Source organism: Callithrix jacchus, chromosome 3 (genome assembly GCF_049354715.1).
Source record: "Callithrix jacchus isolate 240 chromosome 3, calJac240_pri, whole genome shotgun sequence".
Taxonomy (NCBI): Eukaryota; Metazoa; Chordata; class Mammalia; order Primates; family Cebidae; genus Callithrix; species Callithrix jacchus.
Window position 1 is genome coordinate 111,645,536 of NC_133504.1, and position 24,492 is coordinate 111,670,027.

Sequence of the window (24,492 nt, forward strand, 5' to 3'; positions counted from 1 at the left end):
CGCTGCGGCTGCTCTGAGTGATGAGTGCGGCAGGAGCAAGGTGGCGGCGGGTTGGGTTGGGGCCGCAGCCGCTGAGCGCCTTTGCTCCCGGGGCCTCACTGCAGAACTGTGGGCACGCAGCCCTTGAACAGAGAGCCTGGGATGCAGCGGGCTCCAGAGAATGGAAAGGAAACGTAAAACCGCTGAATGCTTCCTGCACCTCCTTTCCTTTCTCCTTTTGACAGAAAGCAGAATATAGCTTTGTAAATAAAAAAAACTCTTCATCCTGGTTCAAATGCTGAACGTTCCCCAAATTACGAAGGCTTTGCAGAGAAAATGACAGCAGTTTAAAAATAGCCCCCCAGGAAAGGATAGATGGAAGCTATTCCCTACCCAGTGGTTGCCATTTGCCAGTCCATGGGAATGTTCTTCCCAGGCACTGCCTTCCCCTGTTGGTATTTAAGGAGAAAGGGAGAAAGGCATTGGGAACAGCAGACTGTTCACAGGGATTCTGTGGGAGACGGGAAAGTGGCAAAGGCTATATATATATCCTTTAAAGATACATCAATAATCCCCAAACATCTAATGTTACAAATAAACAGCAGTAACCCTGAAAAGCTGTGTTTGGATAGAGCCAATTTAGTTTCTAATGGGTTGGGAAACTAGAAGAGAAAAACTGTCTTTTAAGCAATTAGTCTCTGAGCCTTAAAAATTTCTGTCATTGTTAATTTCTTTTAAGCAATTAGTCTCTGAGCCTTAAAAATTTCTGTCATTGTTAATTTCTCTATCAATGATGCAGTCCCCCCAAAAACGACACATGCATCTCTAATTATCTTTGTGGATGAGATAGGAATGTAAATTAACACCCGAATTCTTCGCTGATAACATATAACAGTGATTGTTACCGAGTCGTCTTAGCTACGCAAACACTCTGCAGGAACAATGATTTTCTTAAAAAAAAAAAAAAAAAAAAGGTTTCCAGTATATTATGTAATTTTGATTTTTCTTATTTTTGTTTTAATTTTTTGTTAGTTACTACGTAGGGAAGATTAATTAATAGATGACAAATCAAAAAAAGGATGTGTGGGAGAAAAAAACCCTGGATGTCATTCAACTCAGCACTTGGCTAAATTATTAGCTTACTGTACATGACATTAACATTATAATTACCTAGTTTCTATTTAAACAGCCATTCCACTTAATTATCCTCATTTCAAAGCAAAAAGACATTTTAAAATATTTTTATCCATAAACCTTTTCTGAAAACATTTTATTTTACCTATTTTGTATTCTCCAACTCCCCCAAAATTGTCAACTCAGAAATGTCTTAGTTTCTTTTATTGATCGTAAGTTGTTCTATGCTGTCACCCCTGTTCCTGATAGTTCTTATCTTTGCCCTCTCCCAGTGCCACCTTGTGATATATTTGAAAAGTCAAGGTGACTCCTATTCTCAGCAAATATTCATCAATACGGTTGAAAGCCTCTTGAAAATGGGTCAGCACAGAAAATTCTATTATCAAATTTTTCTCAACATGGGAGGTGAGGCAAGCACAGACAGCCAGAATCAAAACCAAGGTGACAGGAATACAGCACAGAGATTTGCAAGGGCCCTGTTTTGAGGCGTCAGACCATGGCTGCTTGATTTGGGTCTGGGAAGGGCTCAAGATCGCTCTGGCCCCTCCTCTGAGGACAGTCAGCCCAGCTTGCTTAGCCCCTGCCAGTCAAGGCGATTCCCATAGGATCACTATTCTTTAAGCCCCACCTACCTCACCCATTCACAGACAATAATAAACAGATTTAAATGAGCCTTGGAAAATAAGTATGGACAAGCAAGGATACACACAAATCATTCTTGCACAGTCCTAAGCACTTGGTTTCCAAACTCCCACTTTATCTGAGCATAAATAGACCTTGAAGCCTAAGAGAATATTATTTAGATTTATAAAAAGGACATAAACATATAATCTACCTACCTTTCCGAAAACTAAAACACCGTTTGATTCTTCTGTATGTAGTTTTAGGGATGAAAGGAGTTGAGGCTAAGGCACCAGCGGGGCGTCCCCCAGAATTCCGGTCTTCAGGCATCATACAGGCCCGAAGTTCTGAACCCGGTTTTGGCTTCCTTTAAAATCTGCCTCTGAGCAAAACCCTGCAGCCACTCCTCATGCTTGTTTATTTATTATTTTTGAAGTGCTGATTCCTAGAACTCGAAGGTTTTGATCATCCAGGTCCTGGCTTAGGAATAAGTTACTACCTCTCATTTACTCCTTTTTGGCAAAAAACTTCCTTTTCTCTTGCCTAATCCAGGGAGTTTTTAAGGTTTTGGTTTTTTGTTTTTTTTTTTTTTGAGTTTCTGCAGACATTCCAAAATGCCACAGGAAAAGAACTGCAGCAAGCAAGCTACCATTCCCATTCAGACAGCAGGAATTGGTTTTTGTATTTTTTTTTTTTTATTAAGAACTGTCTTCTCAGCTGGACTGAGATTCCTCTGGAAAGGTCAGCAAATAGCCCTGTGCAAAAGGAAAGAGGAACAATGACAAAAAGGCCCCTGAGGAATATTTCAGGACTCTCCTTGCTGGCTCCTTTCATCTGAGCAAGAGGGGAGGAAAATAATGGCACCTTCTCCAGAAAGCATTTCAGTGCATGATGGATTTCTTTCAAAGGACTCCCCTGCTCCTTTTATAGCACCCCTCATCCTTTGATGCTCTCTGCAGGCTTCTCCCTTTTCCCTTCTGTCTTCAAACTCCCGGGGGAATCACCACATCAGAACAGTCGAATGCCCATTCCAGGAGGCTCCTTCGATCTTCGGGGGCAGGGGAGGCAGCTTTGCAGAGAGTGTCTCCTCCCTCTCCTCCTGCTCCATCTCCCCTTTTCTCAATGAGAGCCGAGAAGGAACTGGCAAGGCTGTGGCTGCGGCTGCCTCCAGTGCCCGCCGGTCACATGCAGCAGGTGCAGTCACAACAGGATGAGGGGAGGAGGGAGAATGCCTGCCACACTGCGGTGTGAACCCCTTTCTTTTGCTTTTGACTTTGTGTTGACTTACCAGCTCTTGTCTTGTGTAGCATTTTTACAGCTGGCTGGCTCAGCCTCTCCAGAAATCACAGGGCACCAAACCAAACCCCAGGGGGTAAACTTTTTGCCTCTTCATACCTGCATTTATTCTCTTCCCATACAAGTTATACTTCGTCCAAATCATTTGTAATTGAATTCACTTGTGAGCACTGATTTAACATGCATACCCTGAAAACATATTTATATGTGTGTATGTGTGTGTCCATAAAACAGAAAAATATTTAAAATTTAGTGGCAAAGACTCTGTGGATATAAATGCAAACACATAAACACATATGTGTGTGTGTATTTACACACACCTCTACGTTTCTCCAGCTATGATTTGCAAACCAATTCTATTTTCAACATTCTCCATGCTCTCTCATGTAAACTCTGCACCCCAGCCCCCATGTCCATCAAGCCTTTCAGTCCTACTTACTGACCAATTTATTTGCTAGGTTAATCATTCATCCACCTGGCTGTTCCATGAACTGATTTGGAATGCCAGTGCCTTAACCCCAACTGACCCCCAAGGCCTTCGTGTTCCTTACCAGCCATTTGGCAGAAACTTTATAAGACCATGAGGAGTGTTAAAAAGGCCCTTCCATTAAAAATGTCATTACTCTGACTAGCATGCTCACGTAGGTAATCTTTTGTCATTGAAAGGATTATTATTAGTTACTTCTGCCCTGTGGTATTTTTACCCAGAAGATAAAAAATGGTATTTTTACCTTCTGGGTCACAGCATGCTGCTAAGAAAATAAAGAACCACGAAGTGTAACTTAGCACCACCAAGACAGAGACAATGCTGCCCTTGCAAGCACCTTAGCCAACAGAAAAATCCACTGACCTGAGCGCTGATCTGCAGGGCACTCCTGTAATCACAGGATTTGGGGGCTGGGAAGTGAAAGCATTTTTTTTTTTCTTCGAATGTTCTTATTTCACAAGTGAGTAAAACCAAAGGGAAGGGAAGTAAAGCTACATATCCAAGATTGCACAGTTGTGTCTAAGGCAAGACCACGTTGCCCCTTAATTCACCTCTGTTTGCCTACATGCCAATTGTTCATCATAAGGATTATTCACAAATAGTATTCATACTGCCTGGCTGGGCCTCTGAATCAACTCTTTTCATTAGGAGGCAGAAATGTACAGGAAAGACCTGATGTTGGCAGTAGCTAACATCAGACTAAGCACTTGGAACTAAAAGAACTATTAGGTCGGGTGCAGTGACTCATGCCTGTTATCCCAGCACTTTGAGAGGCAGAGGCAGGTGAATCGCCTGAGGTCAGGAGTTTGAGACCACCATAGCCAACATGGTGAAATATCATTTCTGCTAAAAATACAAAAAAAATTAGCTGGGCCTGGTGGCAGGCGCCTGTGATCTCAACCACACAGTTGGGAGGCTGAGGCAGGAGAATAACTGGAACCTGGAAGGCAGATGTTGCAGTAAGCTGAGATGGTGCCATTGCACTCCAGCCTGGGTGACAGAGGGAGACTCTTGTCTCAAAAAAAAAAAAAAAAAAAAAAAAAAAAGCTATTAATGAATTATCACTCTCCTCAGATCTCAGATTCTAGGCTAGATCCTTTCATAAATATTGCCTCAAAAACAATAGAAAAGGAACCCAGTATAAAAATAAACAAGGAAGAAGGGAGGGAAGGAGGGAAGGGAGGGAAAGAGGGAAGGGAGGAAGAGAGGGAAGGGAGGGAAGGAGGAAAGGAGAAGGGCAGGAAGTAAGGAAGGAGGGAGGGAAGGAGGAAAGGAGGGAGGAAGGAAGTAAGGAAGGGAAGGAAGAAGGGAAGGAAGGAGGGAGGAAGGGAAGGAGGAAGGGAAGGAGGAAGGGAAGGAGGAAGGGAGGAAGGAAGGAAGGAAAGAAGGAAGGAAGGAAGGAAGGAAGGAAGGAAGGAAGGAAGGAAGGAAGGAAGGAAAACTAAATTTTTCCAAGGCTTAATAAATGTTCGATATTTAAATTTCTGATTTTGACTTTCATGTAAAGACCATATGCCTCTCAGTTAGCATTATTACTAGAGCAGCAACTGTGCATGGGTGTTTTCAGCAGGTGGCACAAAGCTGAGCTATCTAGAGTCAATACTAAACTTTGTTATCAGGTTAGAGAATTAAAAAGGAATGTCTGTTTTTCACATTTCTATTGGTTCCCTGCCCCATACGAATATTTTATAAATTCACTTTAATACAAAGGAAAGGCCTATAATTCCAAAATCCTATATTTTATAATTTCCACTTAATAGTTTTTAATTTCTAGGAGATTGAAGAACTAGACAAGCTCCTCAGGTGTCTCCTATATTTTAATCTAATGTCTATTACTGTAATGGCAAAGAGGAAATAGTTTACATATATGTGCAACCTAACTAAAGATAAGCTTAAGTGCCTCATGAAAAACTTTAGCTTTTTAAAAACAGTTTATGAAACTGCCACAATGAAATACTCCCTTTGCAATAGATACATTTAAAATATATTCAAAGGTGGTATACTGTGATTGATAAATCAGAGTGATATGTCACCTTCTCTTCTAAATGTGTTTACAGATACCATCTAATCAAGTGCTTTTTATTTAGGATTAACAGGGCTGGGTTCCATAACTAAGACAGGAAAGGAAAGTGCATTCTCTTATGATGGGTGATTATGACAATTGAGAATTTTTAATAGCTTTATTGAGATATATTCCCATGCCATAGAATTCCCCAATTTAAAATGTACAATTCAATGGTTTTTAGTATATTCACAGATACATGCAACCATCATCACAGTTAATTCTAGAACATTTTCATCTTAAAAATAAACCCTGTATCTGAGGTGGACAGATCACAAGGTCAGGAGATAGAGACCATCCTGGCTAACATGGTGAAACCCCGTCTTTGCTAAAAATACAAAATATTAGCCTGGCGTGGTGGCATACACCTGTAGTCCCAGCTACTTGGGAGGCTGAGGCAGAAGAATTGCTTGAACCCAAGAGATGGAGGTTGCAGTGAGCTGAGATCATGCCACTCCAGCCTGGGCGACAGAGAGAGACTCTTGCTCAAAAAAAAAAAAAAAAAACAAAAAACAAATAATAAAATAAAATAAACCCTGTATCTTTTGGCTCTCTCTCTCCTATCCCCTCATCCCCCATCCCAGCTCTAAGCAACCACTAATTTATTTTCTGTCTCTGTAGATTTCCTTGTTCTATACTTTCATATGAATGGAATCATAAAACATGCTGTTTTGTGATTGGCTTCTTTCACTTAGCATAACGTTTTCAAGCTTCATTCATGGTGTTGCATATAACAGTACTTCATTTCTTTTTATGGCTTAGTAATAATCCATTCTATGGATACATCACATTCTGTTTATTCATTCACCTGTTGATGGATATTTGGGTTGTTTTGGATTTTTAAAAAAAATCCTCTATGGTATCAATTCCAGTATTTTTGATGGATTCATAAAACGATATTAATTCTAATTATCATACATTTAAAAACTGTTATTATTTTTCATAGACTGAAGAATATACTATCAATAAGGCATGGACTTATCATTGTGGGCTTTTTATGATCACAGTAGAAGTAATAGGTCACACTTTTGCTATAAAGCAGGAGGAACACATGGGTTTTCTTCCTACTTCCGCTCCTCACAGTGTGACACTTGGCAAGTTTTTCATCCTCTTTGGATCTTGAAGACTTAATTCACAAAATGTGAGGTTGAACTAAAACAGTGGTTTTTAAATATTGCAAATCTGTAGAAAAGTTAATTTAATTTAACATTAACTTTAATTTAACATTTCATTGAAAATGTTAAGTGGAAACAATACACAGCATAAAATAAGTAAAAGGGTTTTAAACTCATTGTTTAAAACTAAAATTTATAAGATTTCTTTAAAATTCAATCAATAATCACAGAATTTATTAATGTTAATAGGAACATTTGACACCTTAGATTAATATGATCATCTGAAACCCAAGATTATGGCTGACATTCAGTACTGACATTCTATTTTGTTTTGTATTCTGTATTAACTTTAGCAAACTCTGATATTCAGAGAAATCACAAAGGATTTCTTACAAATTAAATGGTACTTTAAAAACTTACCTTGAAATCTCATAACACTCCTATTAAACAAAGGGGGCAGGAGAAGATTTATTCTTTGAAGGATTGTTTCTATTATGAGTGCCATATGATAAAATATATCTCTTTAAATGTAAATTCGAATCGAGCATTTGCAAAAATCCCTGAAGCAGATCTCATATAATAAAGTATATAGACCAATCAATAATTGGAGTGTCCCTTCCAGGTTCATGAATTTGAAGATTCACATATGCAGCTTTCCCAGTCCCACTGGAATTATTTATGAGATTTCTGGGTTGATGTGACTGCCTGTGGCCATTTATTTGGAGAAGTTAACTGGATCTCATTCTTTTTCTTTTCTTTTCTTTCTTTCTTTCTTTCTTTCTTTCTTTCTTTCTTTCTTTCTTTCTTTCTTTCTTTCTTTTTAAGTCACAGATGGAAGAGGAGAAAGGGAGGAAAATAACCAACACTTGGTAGAAATAATTCCTCAACAAAAATATATTCTTCAGTAGACATTAAGGATTCGTCTAAACTAAGGAACCATAAAAATCTGATGATAAAGGAGAGAAGAGAGTCTTTAGAGACAACAGGAGCTTTGAAAAGATTTATCCTCAGGCTCCCCACAAACTCTTCACCCTGGAAGTGCTAACAAACATTACTAAATGGGTGTGTGTCTCTCATGTACAGTAGCCACTCCTTATTCATAGGGGATAAAAATCTCTTTTGGATACCTGAAATCTCAGACAGTATTGAACCCTTTATATACTGTATTTTTCCTATACATACATACCTATGGTAAAATTTAATTATAAATTAAGCATAGTAAAAGTTTAACAATAATTAATAAGAAGAATAATTATAGCAATATGCTACAATAAAAGTTATGTGAGCATGATCTTTCTTTCAAGGTATTTCATTGTACTATAGCTCTTAGCAACCGTAGCATGCAACTTTTTTTACCCCCTTAAATCAGGAATGTTTTACCTTTTCACATAAGTGAAACATTTTATGACTTCTCTTTGGCATATCCAAATTTCCAGCATCAATGCTCTTGCATTTTGGGGCAATTATTAAGTAAAACAAGTCTTTCTTGAACACAAGCACTGTGATACCATGACAGTCGGTCTGATCACTGAGATGGCTACTAATGAGTAGAGGGTAGTGTGTGCAGTGTGAATGTTTGGACAGTTGGACAATTCACATCCCGTGAAGGACAGTGTGAGATTTCGTCATGCTACTAAAAACAATGTGCGACTTAAATCTTATGAATTGTTTATTTCTGGAATTACCCATTTAATATTTTTAGTCTGCAGTTGACCAGTGATAACGGAAACCATGGATAAAGGAGAAATAACTCCTTCCTGCCTAACTATGAGGAATCCTCTGCTAAGGTACTAGAGTGGGGATCTCAGCCGGTGAGGCCTTTTCAAATTTTACAGTCACTTGCTAGCTATTTGGGGTTATGAACAAGGTAACCGTATGTATTGTCATCCAAACTAGAACACCGTGGGTCTGAAAGGTAGCACAATCAATAATTAGCCTGCGACAAAAGTTGTAAACTGCTCTTACTGAGCAAACTGGAATGAATGATCATCCTGGTTAGGAACCTTCCCTTTCCCTAACAGAAGATACTTCTAAAACATAGACACTTTACAAACATGTGCCATTAATCTGGTAAAATATCATGTTTTGAATGAATCTCTACTATTTTAACTTTAATTTACCAACTTTTAAAACTAAGCCTTTAAGTTATTCTAAAATATAAAATGGTCAGTCAGCCTAAGAAGCATCTGATATGTTTAGAGAAAAACAAAATCGCTTTCTCAGTTCAGGGTGTTGACAATATACAGAAGAATGGAAAATACATATAAGGACTGTAATTGTTTGAAGTGTGACTTTGACATGATACAACTTATTTTTAACTACATCACTATATAAAAATTAGGCATTTTGTTCTTGAAAATATATTGTGGTTCTACATAAATAATTTTGTGCTTTTATTTTTTTGTTCCATTTGCTCATTTTTGTTAAATAATTTTTCTGTTTATATGATTCTATTTTCTATTTTTTGGTACACCAAGATCACATCCTTTGTCTTTTCTTCCTTTGTTTAGTTCTATTCATAGCACCTTTTTAGCTCATTCTTCATATGGTGCATTCTCAACACCGTGTTAACTAAAACCTTTTAAAAACTCACTTTCAACTTTACAAACATTTACCTAATCAAAAGCATGTTTTTCACTCCAGTAATCATTAGATCATTATCAAAAGTTTTGGCATTCCTCTTTGATACAATTGAGCATTTGGGGGCTGGGATATCTTCCAAAGCCACTAGTCATAAATTTCTGACTTCATACCTAGATATTCTTAACGAATCTACTTTTACAGTATGAGTCCCATAACTGCAGATTGTTAGTAATATGAAAAAATCCAATACAAAAAAAACCCCATTTTTATAATTCAACATATTCACAGAAGAAGGTTCATCATTAATGATACATGATCTAAATTAAACCTGTAGGATTTACGAAGATATATGTCTAACAATAATACTGAATAATTTGCAATTTATTTTAACATTCACCCACTCGAATTCAGGATCTAAGAATAACATTAGCTGGGGGAAAAAGATGAACAGGTTTGGTCTACCTTTCTGTTTTCCCATGATTTTAAAGGAACACTCACCTCCTCCAAAAGGTCCCCATATGACTCGGCGGATGGACTTCACCCAGTCTTCCATATCATTCTGGGTACTTGCCATGAGGAGGTAGCTCTCATGATTTGCTGTCATCCGATCTCGATCACCCCCTATGAAAACACAGTAACATATGCAGCTGAAGTTGCATCCAGAGATTCCTCATCATCAGCCTCCAGAGGAACCCCTGAAACAGACACTGTGCCTAATACAGCCCACACTAGGTTCTACCCAAGGAATTGAACTATTTGCTACGGTTTCTGAGTGGGAAGGAAAAATTTAAAAAGGAGAGGCTCTCATATTTTCAGGAGTAAGCTGGAGAACAAATGTCATTTTCTAAACAAAGCCTGTGTTTTTTGTCCTAGCAACAACCCATAGGCCTGCATCAATTCATAATCCAATCTATTCACTTGAAGCTGCTGAATATGGAGAAATAGCAAAAACAAAATGAAAGACAGAAAAGTGGTCCACAGAGCTTGGCCTTTCATTTCAGGTAAGTGTGGAGTAGTCTGAGCGCCACATAGTGCACACACAGGAAGGCCACCAGGACATTGTGACTGGATATGGGAGTTACAGGAAAGAGTAAAGAGTCACATGCAATGCCTTTGACCCAGAGGTTCTGCTCTATGCCTCTGTTCTGGAAGAGAAACCTCATTCTCCCAAATCACAACTTCAGGAGGGCAAACAAAGAGGAGGCAGGGAAGAAGACATGCCTGGCCAACCACAAAGGCCAGATCAACACCCCTGCTGGCTCTCATACCTGCAGGTGAGCTTAGGAAACCCTGGCAGTGCCTCTGTGCAAAACTTTGATGGTTCCTTCAGTATTTTTCCCCAAAGAACAACTCATGCACTTTAAAACCTTTATAATCTCTAATATCAACTTAGAAGTGCTAGACTTCCAAAGCATATAATTTAATTTCTTAGAAGTGTTTCATAGCGCACTTAAGATTCCCCAGTGATTTAATTTTCCCGCTTACAAAACAGGGATAACGATATTTGACCTTGAAACAGGTCTTGAGGCACGGTTTCGTTATACCTTTTATGTTTAAAGGAGTATTTCTGAAGACAAGTATTGGAGCCTGCACTTCTTCACCATCTTTGAAAACAGTTCTGTGCACAGAAGGAATAATTAAAGAAATAGAATAGTATTTAACTGGATTCTGATAATATGTTAGTATTATGGCAACTTCTAAGGTACTCAAATATCTATCAACATTTAATTTTCATGCAATGTTGTATACTTGATGCCTTGGGTTGAATTAATTCATATCTGAGTATTTTGTTTGGTTAAGATGCTGTTTGTTCGTTTGTTTGTAAATGGATCTAAATACTTCCATAAGGAGGTGCAGGCTCCCGTTTACAAAGGCACCACACTCTATTATTTCACACTCAATCTGGTTGACATATAGTTCTGAAAGTTACAGGCATTAGATTTTGTGACCTCTAAATTCTATATGAATGCTCTAGGTTGAGAAGGACAACTATTCTAGCATAATGTAAATTTTTGATTCAGGTGAAAAGTCAGAGAAGTGCATCTTTAAGTCAACCAGTTGAACAACCAGTATTGGTGCATTACATTTTAATACAACTAAATGAGAACAGAGGAAGGGTTCAAAACTGTATCAAATAGGTTTTCTAATATTGACAAATCTTTTGAATAAACAAAACTAGCCTCCTCATATTACAGTGAACATCTCATTACTAGGGAAACAGTGATTCTTTTACATGTCTAGTTCCACTCTAGGTCGATCATCACTGTAAACCAGTGGTCCCCAACCTTTTTGGCACCCAGGACCCAGTTTTGTGGAAGACAGTTTCTCCACAAATGGGGTGGTGGTAGTGATGGTTTCACAATGAAACTGTTCCACCTTAGATCATCAGGTGTTAGTTAGATTCTCATAAGGAACAAGTAATCTAGATCCCTCTCAGGTGCTTCTGTGAGAATCTAATGCTGCTGCTGATTTGACAGGAGGGGGAGCTTAGGCAGTAATGCTCACTTGCCCTTTGCTTACCTCCTGCTGTGTGACCCAAGGGTTGGGGACCCCTGCTTTAAACAACTTGTATATGAAAAAGCATTGATTCAGGAGTCAAAGAAAACCCAGCTCAAATCACAGTTTTATCTTATATTAGCTATTTGACTTCCAGGGAATTATTTAACTTCTGGAAACTCAGTAATCCTTTTTTTTGTGTTTTGTTTTTTAAAGAAACTTTAAGTTCGGGGATATATGTGCAGATTTGTTACATAAACTTGTGTCATGGGGATTTGCTGTAAAGATTATTTCATCACCCAGGTATTAAGCCTAGTATCCATTATTTTTCCTGATTTTCTCCCTCCTTTCACTCTCCACCCTCCAACAGGACCGAGTGTGTGTTGTTCCCCTCTATGTGTCCATGTGTTCTCATTATTTAGCTCCCACTTATAAGTGAGATCATGGAGTGTTTGGTTTTCTGTTCCTGTGTTAGTTTGCTAAGGATAATGGCCTCCAGCTCCTTTCATGTCCCCGCAAAGCACATGATCTTGTTCTTTATTTTTAATTGCTACATAGTGTTCCATGGTGTATATGTAACACATTTTCTATATCCAGTCTGTCATTTGACCGGCATTTGGGTTGATTCCATGTCTTTGCTATTGTGAATAATGTTGAAATGAACATATGTGTGCATGTATCTTTATAAGAGAATGATGTATATTCCTTCGGGTATATACCCAATAATGGAATTGCTCGATCAGAGAGTATTTTTGTCTTTAGGTCTTTGAGGAATCAACACACTGTCTTCCACATGGTTGAATAAATTTATATTCCCACCAACAATTTATAAGTGTTCCTGTTGCCCCACAACCTTGCTATCATTGGTTATTATTTTCTTTCAGCTTTTTAAAAATAGCCATTCTGACTGGTGTGAGCTGGTATCTTATTGTGGTGTTTATTTGCATTTCTCTAATGATCAGTGATGTTGTGCTTTTTTTCATGTGATTGTTTGCCGTATGTATGTCTTCTTTTGAAAAGTGTTCATGCCCTTTGTCCATTTTTTAATGGGGTTGTTTTTCTCTTGTGAATTTAAGTTTCTCATAGATGCAGGATATTAGAGCTTTATCAGATGGGTAGATTGCAAAAATTTTCTCCCAATCTGTAGGCTGTCTGTTCACTCTGTTGATAGTTTCTTTTGCTGTGCAGAAGTTCTCTGGTTTAATTAGATCCCATTTGTCAATATTTGCTTTTCTTGCAATTGCTTTTGGCATTTTCATCATGAAATCTTTGCCTGTGCCTATGTTCTGAATGGTATTGCCTAGTTTATCTTCCAGGGTTTTTATAGTTTTGAGATTTACATTTAAGTCTTTACTCCATCTTGAGTTGACTTTTGTGTATGACATACCGAAGGAGTCTGAAACTCAGTCGTCTTAATCATGCTTTAAAAATAATTATACATACTTAGTCAACCTTAATGAGAATTCAACAAAATAAAGTACACAAAAATACTAGCACTAAAGTAGAAATGTTGTAAATATTAAATTTATGTCATTTAATTGTCTCTCACGCTTACCTATGCAAAAAACGCATATTACATCGATCCCAGAGATATTACATCTAATAAGTGTTTGAGAACAATTAGTCAGTAGCAACAATGATATTCTAAAAGTGTTATCTTTCCTTGATACATATATGCATACCAATGTACATTAAAATTACATACTGCACATGTAAATATACCGTACCTTAATATGCATATACATGGCTGTATGACATAGAAGTAACTAAATAGCAAAATAAAAACATGCTTCATTTGGCATGGTGCAGTTCTAAAAATTAATTTTGTATTCTGATCCACTTATGCTACAGTATCGAGTGCAAAATATTATCATTTTGAAATCAGAATATTGTAATTATTGTCTTTGCCTGAAGGATGTTTAGCAATTCAGAGAGCAATAGCCTGCTGTGTCACTCCAGGCCTAGTAATTAGAGTGAGTGGCAGCCACTACAGTGTGTTTCTGCCTGAAAGCAGAGGAAAAAAATGGCACACACAACTGGCCATTATCCCCTGACTTTTCATTTGATGCTTTATCTCTGCCAGTAGTGCTACATGTCTGACCTTAATCTCATTTAGACTGCCAATCACAGATACAAAATCCCATCTGTGAATTTCATCTATGAATCTAGATCTTCATTTCTCATTTTAATAGCAAAGGGTGGGGTATGATTTAGAAAAACTTTTTATGTAATTCTTTGTGGAAATATAGACTCATTACTAAAGATGTGACTGAAACAATTATATAGATTTCTAAAGATATGAACTAAATACTCTGTACTAAAAATAGGTGACTTCTAACTGAAAGTGCCATCTGTTCTAATGCATAACCCCTCAGTTCTAAGAGCATGGGGCTGTCTTGCAATTGAAGGAGCTTAAAAATAACTTACCAAATATATGATTTGATAAATGAATAAACTTAATCATGTGTATCAAGATTCACTCTCTTCCTTAGCCCTTTCAAAAGGTGAAATTCTTTCAAGAGGTGAAATTTTTATAAGCAATGTTGAGATATAATTAATCACTGGAGTGGTGAGAGTTTCCCAGTCTTCATATGTAATATGTGTATGTATTTATATCACATTATATTGTTATATGAACCAGCATACATTCTACTTTCTTCATTTCTGCATGAACATAAATATCTATGCAGTTGTAATGTTTTAAATAATATTACTTTAAATGATACTAAATTGGTTCACATTTTAAAGAACATATGTCAGAAAGTAGTACACAACTTTTGGATGTTACCTCTTTTTGGTAGCAATGCTTTACTACTACTGTTAACACATCAAGCATTTATGATTTTGTTAATTAAGTTGGGCACATCATTCAATTTTACTTGTTTATATCTAATTGAAAGTATTTGTACATTTTGTTGAGATAATCTATATATTTTCATTTGTGTGTGCCCATAATCCCAGCTACTCAGGAGGCTGAGGCAGGAGAATTGCCTGAACCCAGGGAGCGGAGGCTGCAGTGAGCTGAGATCACGCCATTGCACTCCAGCCTGGGTAATAAGAGCAAAACTCCGTCTCAAAAAAAAAAAAATACTTTCTCTTAAATAAATGCTTGACATGATCAACTTTTACAAAAATTAAAAGTTGGATTTAAAAAAGCTTAATGGGCTGAGCATGGTGGCTCACGTCTATAATCCCAGCACTTTGGGAGGGCGAGTAGGCAGATCACAAGGTCAGGAGTTCGAGACCATCCTGGCCAACATGGTGAAACCCCATCTCTACTAAAATACAGAAAATTAGCTGGTGTGGTGGTGCATGCCTGTAGTACCAGCTACTCAGAAGGCAGAGGCAGAGGAATTGCTTGAACCTGGCAGGCGGAGGTTGTAGTGAGGTGAGATTGTGCCACTGCACTCCAGTAGCCTGGAGACAGAGTGAGACCCTGTCTCAAAAAAAGAGAAGCTTAATGAATTTAATAGACTAAGAAATGTGTAATCTAAAATTAAAAGGTAGGTTAAAGAAATAAACACAAAAAATGTACAGTTAATTCTAAAATGAAATGTAAATATTCATTAACTGTATGAAAACATTGACACTTTTGGTAATTACAAAACAATAATTTCAAAAATGATATTTTTAATAAATAAATTTGAAAATAATTCTTAATTTTTTTAAGAGAAATATTGGAAATGGTATGCCAAGATGAACATGCTCATTGCTTATATGCATATGGATAATATTCCTTACGATGCAGTCACTAAAATAGAATTTTGAACTTTGTTAATATGAGCTTTTCATGTAAACATAAATATATAAATTTTATGTATGATATTATCTCAATTTGTACATAGATAGAAAGTTAGAAAATAAGACACTAGATTTAAATACACAATAGTTTTAACAATAACTATCTCTGATTGCTAAGATTGAGAGGTTTTTCACTTTTTGTACTTTTCTATAATTTCCATATATTTAATGATGCGTCATTTTATAATAAATGTATTTTTCCATATGTTCTACCATGTACCATTTTATTATCAGAAAAAAAGAATTATTGAAAAGAGAACAAATTATATGAATCATAAGGTCATGAAGGCACTAAATGATAAAAAGCTAAGACATACCGAAGGTAATTATCACTAACCTCCCTCTGTGCTGCTTAATTACTTACTTTGAATTCTCATTAATTTACCTGTAACCTCTTTCTTTGATTCCCCAGACACTGATTCTTCCATTGAGTGTCCTCAATGGAAGATTTGGGACACAAGACCTATGTTGCTCAAAGTTCAGACTACATCAGGTAACTAGGACTTTCTTGGTGACAAAAAAAGATTGCTACCATTATGTGCATTAAAGATTGCTACTATGTGCATTACTTTTAAAAAAACTATACTCTAAGAAACATTTTGTTGAACTTATTGTGTGAAAAGTTCCAAAAAATAGTCATAAAAGTAGACTTTTGCTATTTTTGTTTGGAAGAAAATAATTGTAGGTTGTCAATAAAATTGTGAAGTAAAAAACAAAAAGTTTCTTACAAGCGATGTCTTTCTTAGAAGACATGTATCTCTCCGATAAATAATTATTTAAGTATTGCAATGAATTATTTGGTTGTATTTAAATTTTTAAGCAAGCTGCAGTTGCACAAAGGAAATTGCTGTCACAGACATTTGATTTAGTTTCCAAGACAAGTTTATAGTAGAGAACTGATGACATTTCAGTGACTACTCAGATGCTGTTAATAATTTCAAGGGTGAACTGTTTCCTCATTCCCAACTGCAAATCAGTTCAAAGCCAGACTGTTGCACTATCCATTTTATCATAGGTTACAGAACAATATTTTAATATTCTAAGTAAAGTTAATAATTTTCACTCATACAACTATAAGGCCTCATTTATTTTTTAAAAAATATTACTTTCCCCAAACTTAGTTTGGGTCTTTATCTGTAGTGGAACTCTAATGATAAATTGCAAGAATAAAAGTAAATTCTGAAGTATATCAGTGGAAAATTACTGAGAGGAAAATATTTCTTTCCTGTTATGGTGACTGATACCTGAAAAACAAGCAGAGCTATGTGACGCACAAACAAAAAGCTACAGGCATCTATGGATACTGCCGCTTCCTCATAAATAACAACAAAAATAAGAACATAGCACATAATTCACAAAAAAAGGCTAGAGAACAAATTGGCCTCACATTCAAAACTGTATTTCAGTTTTTCATATAGAGAGATTTTGCTACCTGATAATTAAAGGTTTTGGTATGATTTATTAAGTGATTTTTTACAAGTATTTCTTCCCCAAAGGTTAATTTCAAATATATCAGCAGCATAAAATTTCAATGTATTTTTGTCAGTGGAAAAGTTGACAAAATGTATTGTGTTTTTCTACAATAAGCTCTTTGGATATTTAAAAATCGCTAAACCAAAAAATCAGAATTAATTAAGGTCCCAGTGGCAGTAATTATCATTTCTTTTGTAGCCAGTGCCACACAATAAACATATTACTAAATGTTATCTTGAACTGTTATAAAATTAATTGCACATTTTAATTTCCTCAGTACATACTATAATACTTTTTACATATTTCTTATATCCCCTAGTAAGTCATAATCTCTTTGTAAGAAGAAATCATTCTACAATACACAGCTAGCTTATGTTTAAGTTCAAAGTAGCTATAAATGAATACTTATTAACCAATTATAGAAGGATTGGTATTTATTAGTTATAAGCTTCTAAAAATTAAATTTAGTAAAGATTTGTTGAGAATCTGTCTCTTTGGCTATAGATATATGAAGAATTGACTTAAAAACTCTATACTGTACAAATTACTACTGACTTGCCTTTCCTCAAACTTTACTATGACAATGTCTGAAATGGGAACAGTGAGGAAAAGTCCTGCCTTGCTCAAATTGCAAATACAAATACATGTTTATAAAAAAGTATTGGGCTAGGCATGATTGCTCAGGATCAGGCACAGTGGCTCATGCCTATAATCCCAGAACTTTGGAAGGCCAAGGTGGGTGAATCACTTGGGGTTAGAAGTTCAAGATCAGCCTGGACAACATGGTAAAACCCTGCCTCTACTAAAAACACAAAAACTAGCCAGGTGTGGTAGATCATGCCTGTAATCTCAGCTACTCAGAAGGCTGAGGCATGAGAATTGCTGAACCCAGAAGGCAGAGGTTGCAGTGAGCCATACTGCACTCAACCTAGGTGACAGAGTGAGACTGAGTCTCACACACAAAAAAGAAGTATTGAGCAAGGCATGGTGGCTAATGCTTGTAATTCTAGAACTTTGGGAGGCCAAGGCTTGAGAATCGCTTCATAAGAGAATAAGAAATAAAATCCTTTACAAACAAGCAAATGTTGAGAGATTGTCACCACCAGGTCTTCCTTACAATAGTGCTCCTATAGAAAGCATTAAATATGGAAAGGAAAGACCAGTACCAGCCACTGTAAAAACATAACAAATTATAAAGACCATTGACACTATAAAGAGACTGCATCAACAAACGGGAAAAATAATCAGCTAGCAACATAATGACAGGATCAAATTCACACATAACAATATTAACCTTAAATGTAATCAGGCTAAATGCCCAATTAAAAGACCGAGCCTGGCAAATTAAATAGTCAAGACCCATTGGTGTGCTGTATTCAGGAGACCATTCTCAAGTGCAAAGACACACATAGGCTCAAAATAAAGGGATGGAGGAATATTTACCAAGCAAATGGAAAACACACAAAAAAAGTAGGGGTTGCAATCCTAATCTCTAACAAAAAAATCTTTAAACCAACAAAGATTAAAAGAGACGAAGAAGGGCACTACATAATGGTAAAGGGATCAAGGCAACAAGAAGAGTTAACTATCCTAAATATATATGCACACAATACAGGAGCACCCAGATTCATAAAGCAAGTTCTTAGAGACTTACAAAGAGACTTAGACTCCCACACAATAATAGTGGGAGACTTTAACACCAATATTAGACAGATCAATGAGAGAGCAAATTACCAATGATATTCAGGACTTGAACTCAGCTCTGGACCAAGCAAACCTAATAGACATCTATAGAACTCTCCACCTCAAATCAACAGAATATACATTATTCTTAGCATCACATCACATTTATTTTAAAATTGACCACATAATTTGAAGTAAAACACTCCTCAACAAATACAAAATAAACTAAAGCATAACAGTCTCTCAGACCGCAGTACAATCAAATTAGAACACAGATGAAGAAATTCACTCAAAACCTCACAACTACATCGAAACTGAACAACCTGCTCCTGAAAGACTACTCCTTAATTTCATAAATAATAAAATTAAGGCAGAAATAAGTAAGTTCTCTAAAACCAATGTGAATAAAGACACAACATACATGCATCACTGGGACACAGCTAAAGCTGTGTTTAGAGAGAAATTTATAGCACTAAATGCCCACAGGAGAAAGCAGGAAAAAAATCTACAATTGACACCCTAACATCACAATTGAAAGAACTAGAGAAGCAAGAGCAAACAAATTCAAAAGCTAGCAGAAGACAAGAAATAACTAAGATCAGAAGCAGAACTGAAGGTGATGGAGACACAAAAAACCCTTCAAAAAAAAATCAATGAATACAGGAGCTGGTTTTTTGAAAAGGTTAACAAAATAGATAGATGACAAGCCAGACTAATAAAGAAGAAAAGAGAGAAGAATCAAATAGACACAATAAAAATGATAAAGGGGATATCACTCCAGATCCAACAGAAATACAAACTACCATTAGAGAATACTATAAACACCTCTATGCAAATAAACTAGAAAATCTAGAAGAAATGGATAAATTCCTGGACACTTACAACCTCCCAAGACTAAACAAGGAAGCAATTGAATCCCTGAATAGACCAATAACAAGTTCTGAAATTGAGGCAGTAATTAATAGCCTACCAACCAAAAAAAGCCCAGGACCAGATGGAGTCACAGCTGAATTCTACCAAAGGTACAAAGAGGAGCTGGTACCATTCCTTCTGAAACTGTTCCAGACAATAGAAAAAGAGGGACTCCTCCCTAACTCATTTCATGAGACCAGCATTGTCCTGATACCCAAACCTGGAAGAGGCACAACTAAAAAAGAAAACTTCAGGCCAATGTCCCTGATGAACATTGATACAAAAATCCTCAATAAAATATTGGCAAACCAAATACAGCAGCACATCAAAAAGCTGATCCACCATAATCGAGTTGGCATCATCCTTGGAATGCAAGGCTGGTTCAACATATGCAAATCAATAAACATAAGTCATCATATAAACAGAACCAATGACAAAAGCCACGTGATTATCTCAATAGATGCAGAAAAGGCCTTTGATAAAATTCAACACCCTTCATGCTAAAAACTCTCAATAAACTAGGTATTGATGGAATGTATCTCAAAATAATAAGAGCTATTTATGACAAACCCACAGCCAATATCATACTGAATGGGCAAAAGCTGAAAGCATTTCTTCTGAAAACTGGAACAAGACAAATATGCCCTCTCTCACCACTCCTATTCAAAACAGTATAGGAAGTTCCAGTCAGGGCAAGCAGGCAAGAGAAAGAAATAGAGTATTCAAATAGGAAGAGAGGAAGTCAAATTGTCTCTGTTTGCAGATGACATGATTATATATTTAGAAAACCCCATTGTCTCAGCCCAAAATCTCCTTAAGCTGATAAACAACTTCAGCAAAGTCTCAGGATACAAAATCAATGTGCAAAATATCACAAACATTCCTATACACCAATAACAAATAAACAGAGAGCTAACTCATGAGTGAACTCTCATTCACAATTGCTACAAAGAGAATAAAACACCTAGGAATACAACTTACAAGGGATGTGAACAACCTCTTCAAGGAACACTACAAACCACTGCTCAAGGAAATAAGAGAGGACAGAAACAAATGAAAAAAATATTCCATGCTCATGGATAGGAAGAATCAATGTAGTGAAAATGGCCATACTGCCCAATGTAGTTTATAGATTCAATGCTCTCCACATCAAACTACCATTGACTGTCTTCACAGAATTAGAAACAACTACTTTGAATTTCATATGGTACCAAAAAAAGAGTCCATATAGCCAAGACTATCTTAAGCAAAAAGAACAAAGCTGGAGGCATCATGCTACCTGACCTCAAACTATACTACAAATTATAGTAACCAAAACAGCATGGTACTGATACCGAAACAGATATATAGACCAATGGAACAGAACAGATACCTCAGAAATAATGCCACACATCTACAACCATCTGATCTTTGACAAACATGTAAAAAACAAGGAATGGGGAAAGTATCCCCTGTTCAACAAATGGTGTTGGGGAAATTGGCTAGCCATATGCAGAAAACTGAAACTGGACACTTTCCTTAAAACCTTATACAAAAATTAACTCAAGATGGATTAAAGACTTAAACATAAGACCTAAATCCATAAAAACCCTAGAAGAAAACCTAGGCAATATCATTCAGGACATAGGCATGGGCAAAGACTTCATAACTAAACACCAAAAGCAATGGGAACAAAAGCCAAAATTGACAAATGGGATCTAATTAAACTAAAGAGATTCTGCACAGCAAAAGAAACTATCATCAGAGTGAACAGGACACCTACAGAGTGGGAGAAGATTTTTGCAACCTATCCATCTGACAAAGGGCTAATATCCAGAATTTACAAGGAACTTAAACAAATTTACAATTAAAAAAACAAACAACCCCATCAAAAAGTGAGAGAAGGATATGAACAGACACTTCTCAAAAGAAAAGACATTTATGCAGCCAACAAACATATGAAAAAATGCTCATTACTGGTCATTAGAGAAATGCAAATCAAAACCACAATGAGATACCACCCCATGCCAGTTAGAATGGCAATCATTAAAAAGTCAGGAAAGAACAGATGCTAGAGAGAATGTGGAGAAGTAGAAACACTTTTACACTGTTGGTGGGAGTGTAAATAAGTTCAACCGTTGTTTTAGACAGTGTAGCAATTCCTCAAGGATCTAGAACTAGAAATACCACTTGACCCAACAATCCCATTATTGGTATACCCAAAGGATTATAAATCATTCTACTATAAAGACACATGCACATGTATGTTTCTTACAGCACTGTTGACAATATCAAAGACTTGGAATTAATCCAAATGCCCATAAATGATAAGACAGAGAATGTGGCACGTATACACCATGGAATACTATGCAGCCTTAAAAAAGGATGAGTTCATGTCCTTTGTAGGGACATGGATGAAGCTGGAAACTATTGTTCTCAGCAAACTAACACAGGGACAGAAAACCAAACACTGCATGTTCTCACTCATAAGTGAGAATTGAACATGAGAAGACATGGACACAAGGAGGGGAACATCACACACTGGGGCCTGTCAGGGTGTGGGGGACTAACAGAGGGATAGCATTAAGAGAAATACCTAATGTAGATGACAGATTGATGGGTGCAGCAAACCACCATGGCACATGTATACCTATTAACAAACCTGCCTGTTCTGCACATATATCTCAGAACTTAAAGTATAATTAAAAAATCAATCAATCAATCAAGAAGAAAGTCATGACTTATTTATCTTTCTTTCTTTCTTTTTTTTTTTTTTTTTTTTTGAAATGAAGTCTTGCACTTTTGCCTGGGCTGGAGTGCAATGGCATGATCTCTGCTCACCCTAACCTCTGCCTCCCAGGTTCAAGCAATTTTCTAGCCTCAGCCTCTCAAATAGCTGGGATTACAGGCACCTGCCACCATGCTTGGCTAATTTTTTTTTGTATTTTTAGTAGAGACGGGATTTCACTATGTTGGCCTGACCTCCTGATCCACCCACTTTGGCCTCCCAAAGTGCTGGAATTACAGGTGTGAGCCACCATGCGCAGCCTGATTTATTTTTTAAGTAAATATTGACTTTTATTTTGGTCATGTTTTTACAGAAGTACAATTGTGATGCATTTACTTTTCAGTGATTAATGAAACCTCTGAAATCACAAATAGGCTGTTTGTATTTTCACTATTTTTCATATTTTTTGGACTTATTCCTTCAAAAGGGTGCTATTTGTGATGAGTATGTCAAAGATAAGAATGACAAAATTTATTATGTTTTGAATTCTTGTTTCCCAGGTTGCACTGGGAAGTTGACAGGAATTTAATTTAAGTTGAACAGTTTGTTTTGATTTTCACTTTTGTCAGAGGTTCAGTATCTAGTTACTTCCTTCTCAGCATGTAATTGCATTCTTCGGATCAAAACTTCCAACAAATAAAGGTAGAACATTTCCTTGGCAGAACCAAAGTGTCTAGAATTTATGTCCTCTTCTAATTTGTTTGGTTTAGGTTGGAAGACTAGTGAGTTCGAAATATCTGAATGACAGGAGGAAGTTTGCTCTTATCGATGGTATTTATTCTCAGATCAGTGCTACTCCAGCAATGCAGATACAGTCTAGAATTACAAGAGCAAGCAAGTCCTGGTACAATAACCCACGACATGTGGCAAATGAAATACCACTTCTTTAGGAGCAAGACAGGAAGTTTGTTGGCTTATAGAGGAACATCTAAACTAAAGGCATTTTCTATCACGATGTCCCATAACAGTACAGACGACTTGAATATTGAACAAAATTGGTGAGAAGTATAGGAATTCTTAATGGTCATGAAAGTTAAAAACAGGAAGCTTTCGATAACTTGACAAAGGGATAAAAGATTCTTCATACAGGGGAAAAATGTGGAATTATATCGAACTTTATGCTCCCTACAAATACGGTGATAAACCCTCTATTGCAGGGTTACTCAAACTGTAATGAAAACTTCAGTGTGTATGTCTAAGAGGAAACTTGTTAGAAATACAAGTACCTGGAAACTTGTTAGAAATGGGAATTATTTTTTTTAATTTATTTTTATTTTTGAGACGGAGTTTCGCTCTTGTTACCCAGGCTGGAGTGCAATGGCACAATCTCGGCTCACTGCAACCTCCGCCTCCTGGGTTCAGGCAATTCTCCTGCCTCGGCCTCCTGAGTAGGTGGGACTACAGGCACGTGCCACCGGACCCAGCTAATTTTTTGTATTTTTAGTAGAGACGGGGTTTCACCATGTTGACCAGGATGGTCTCGATCTCTTGACCTCGTGATCCACCCGCCTCGGCCTCCCAAAGTGCTGGGATTACAGGCGTGAGCCGCCGCGCCTGGCCAGAAAAGGGAATTATTAAACACCATCCCACACTAACTGAATCAAATTGGCAATGGGACCCCGCAATCTGTGCTTTGAAGATGCCCACTAGGTGATTCTGATGCATCATAAAGTTCGAGAGGCACTAACTACTCTTGTAAGATAATTCATTATAGCAGGTAGCGGTTATAAATTTTAGAATTCATGTATTTCAACCACACTTATCCTATTAGCTTGTATTCATGTCTTATTCTTTCGGTAACAACCATTCAGCCAGAAGTACTAAGCTTTAAAGCTATGGACCATATAACTTATCTAATTGCCCACTTGCATTGTAAATGATTAACTCTGCAACCAGTTTTGCAAGGATATGCCATTCACGTTGTGATGAGTGAGTCTGGCAAATCTGAGATCCTCATGCATTAAAGATACCATGCTTATATCAAAGCAAACATTAAGGATTTCTTTTTGTATTTGAATACAGAGTCATTATACCTTTTTCACTGATGCCTGGAGTTTGATGAGTTAAATAGGACGCTGAATTC

At 36.8% G+C, this 24,492-nt stretch overlaps 1 protein-coding gene across 6 annotated transcripts in view; it reads right to left on the reverse strand.

Moving 5' to 3' along the window:
- Positions 1–24,492, reverse strand: part of ARHGAP24 (Rho GTPase activating protein 24) — a 911,211-nt gene that overhangs the window by 62,859 nt on the left and 823,860 nt on the right. For 5 of the 6 annotated variants that reach the window (XM_054253621.2, XM_002745629.7, XM_035294559.3 and 2 more), the window contains one exon: positions 9,776–9,898. In XM_054253621.2, the coding sequence (XP_054109596.1) occupies positions 9,776–9,898 (123 nt within the window). Of the gene's footprint in view, positions 1–1,952; positions 2,877–9,775; positions 9,899–24,492 lie in introns of those variants that run through there. The other variant, XM_035294560.3, reaches the window with a different exon arrangement.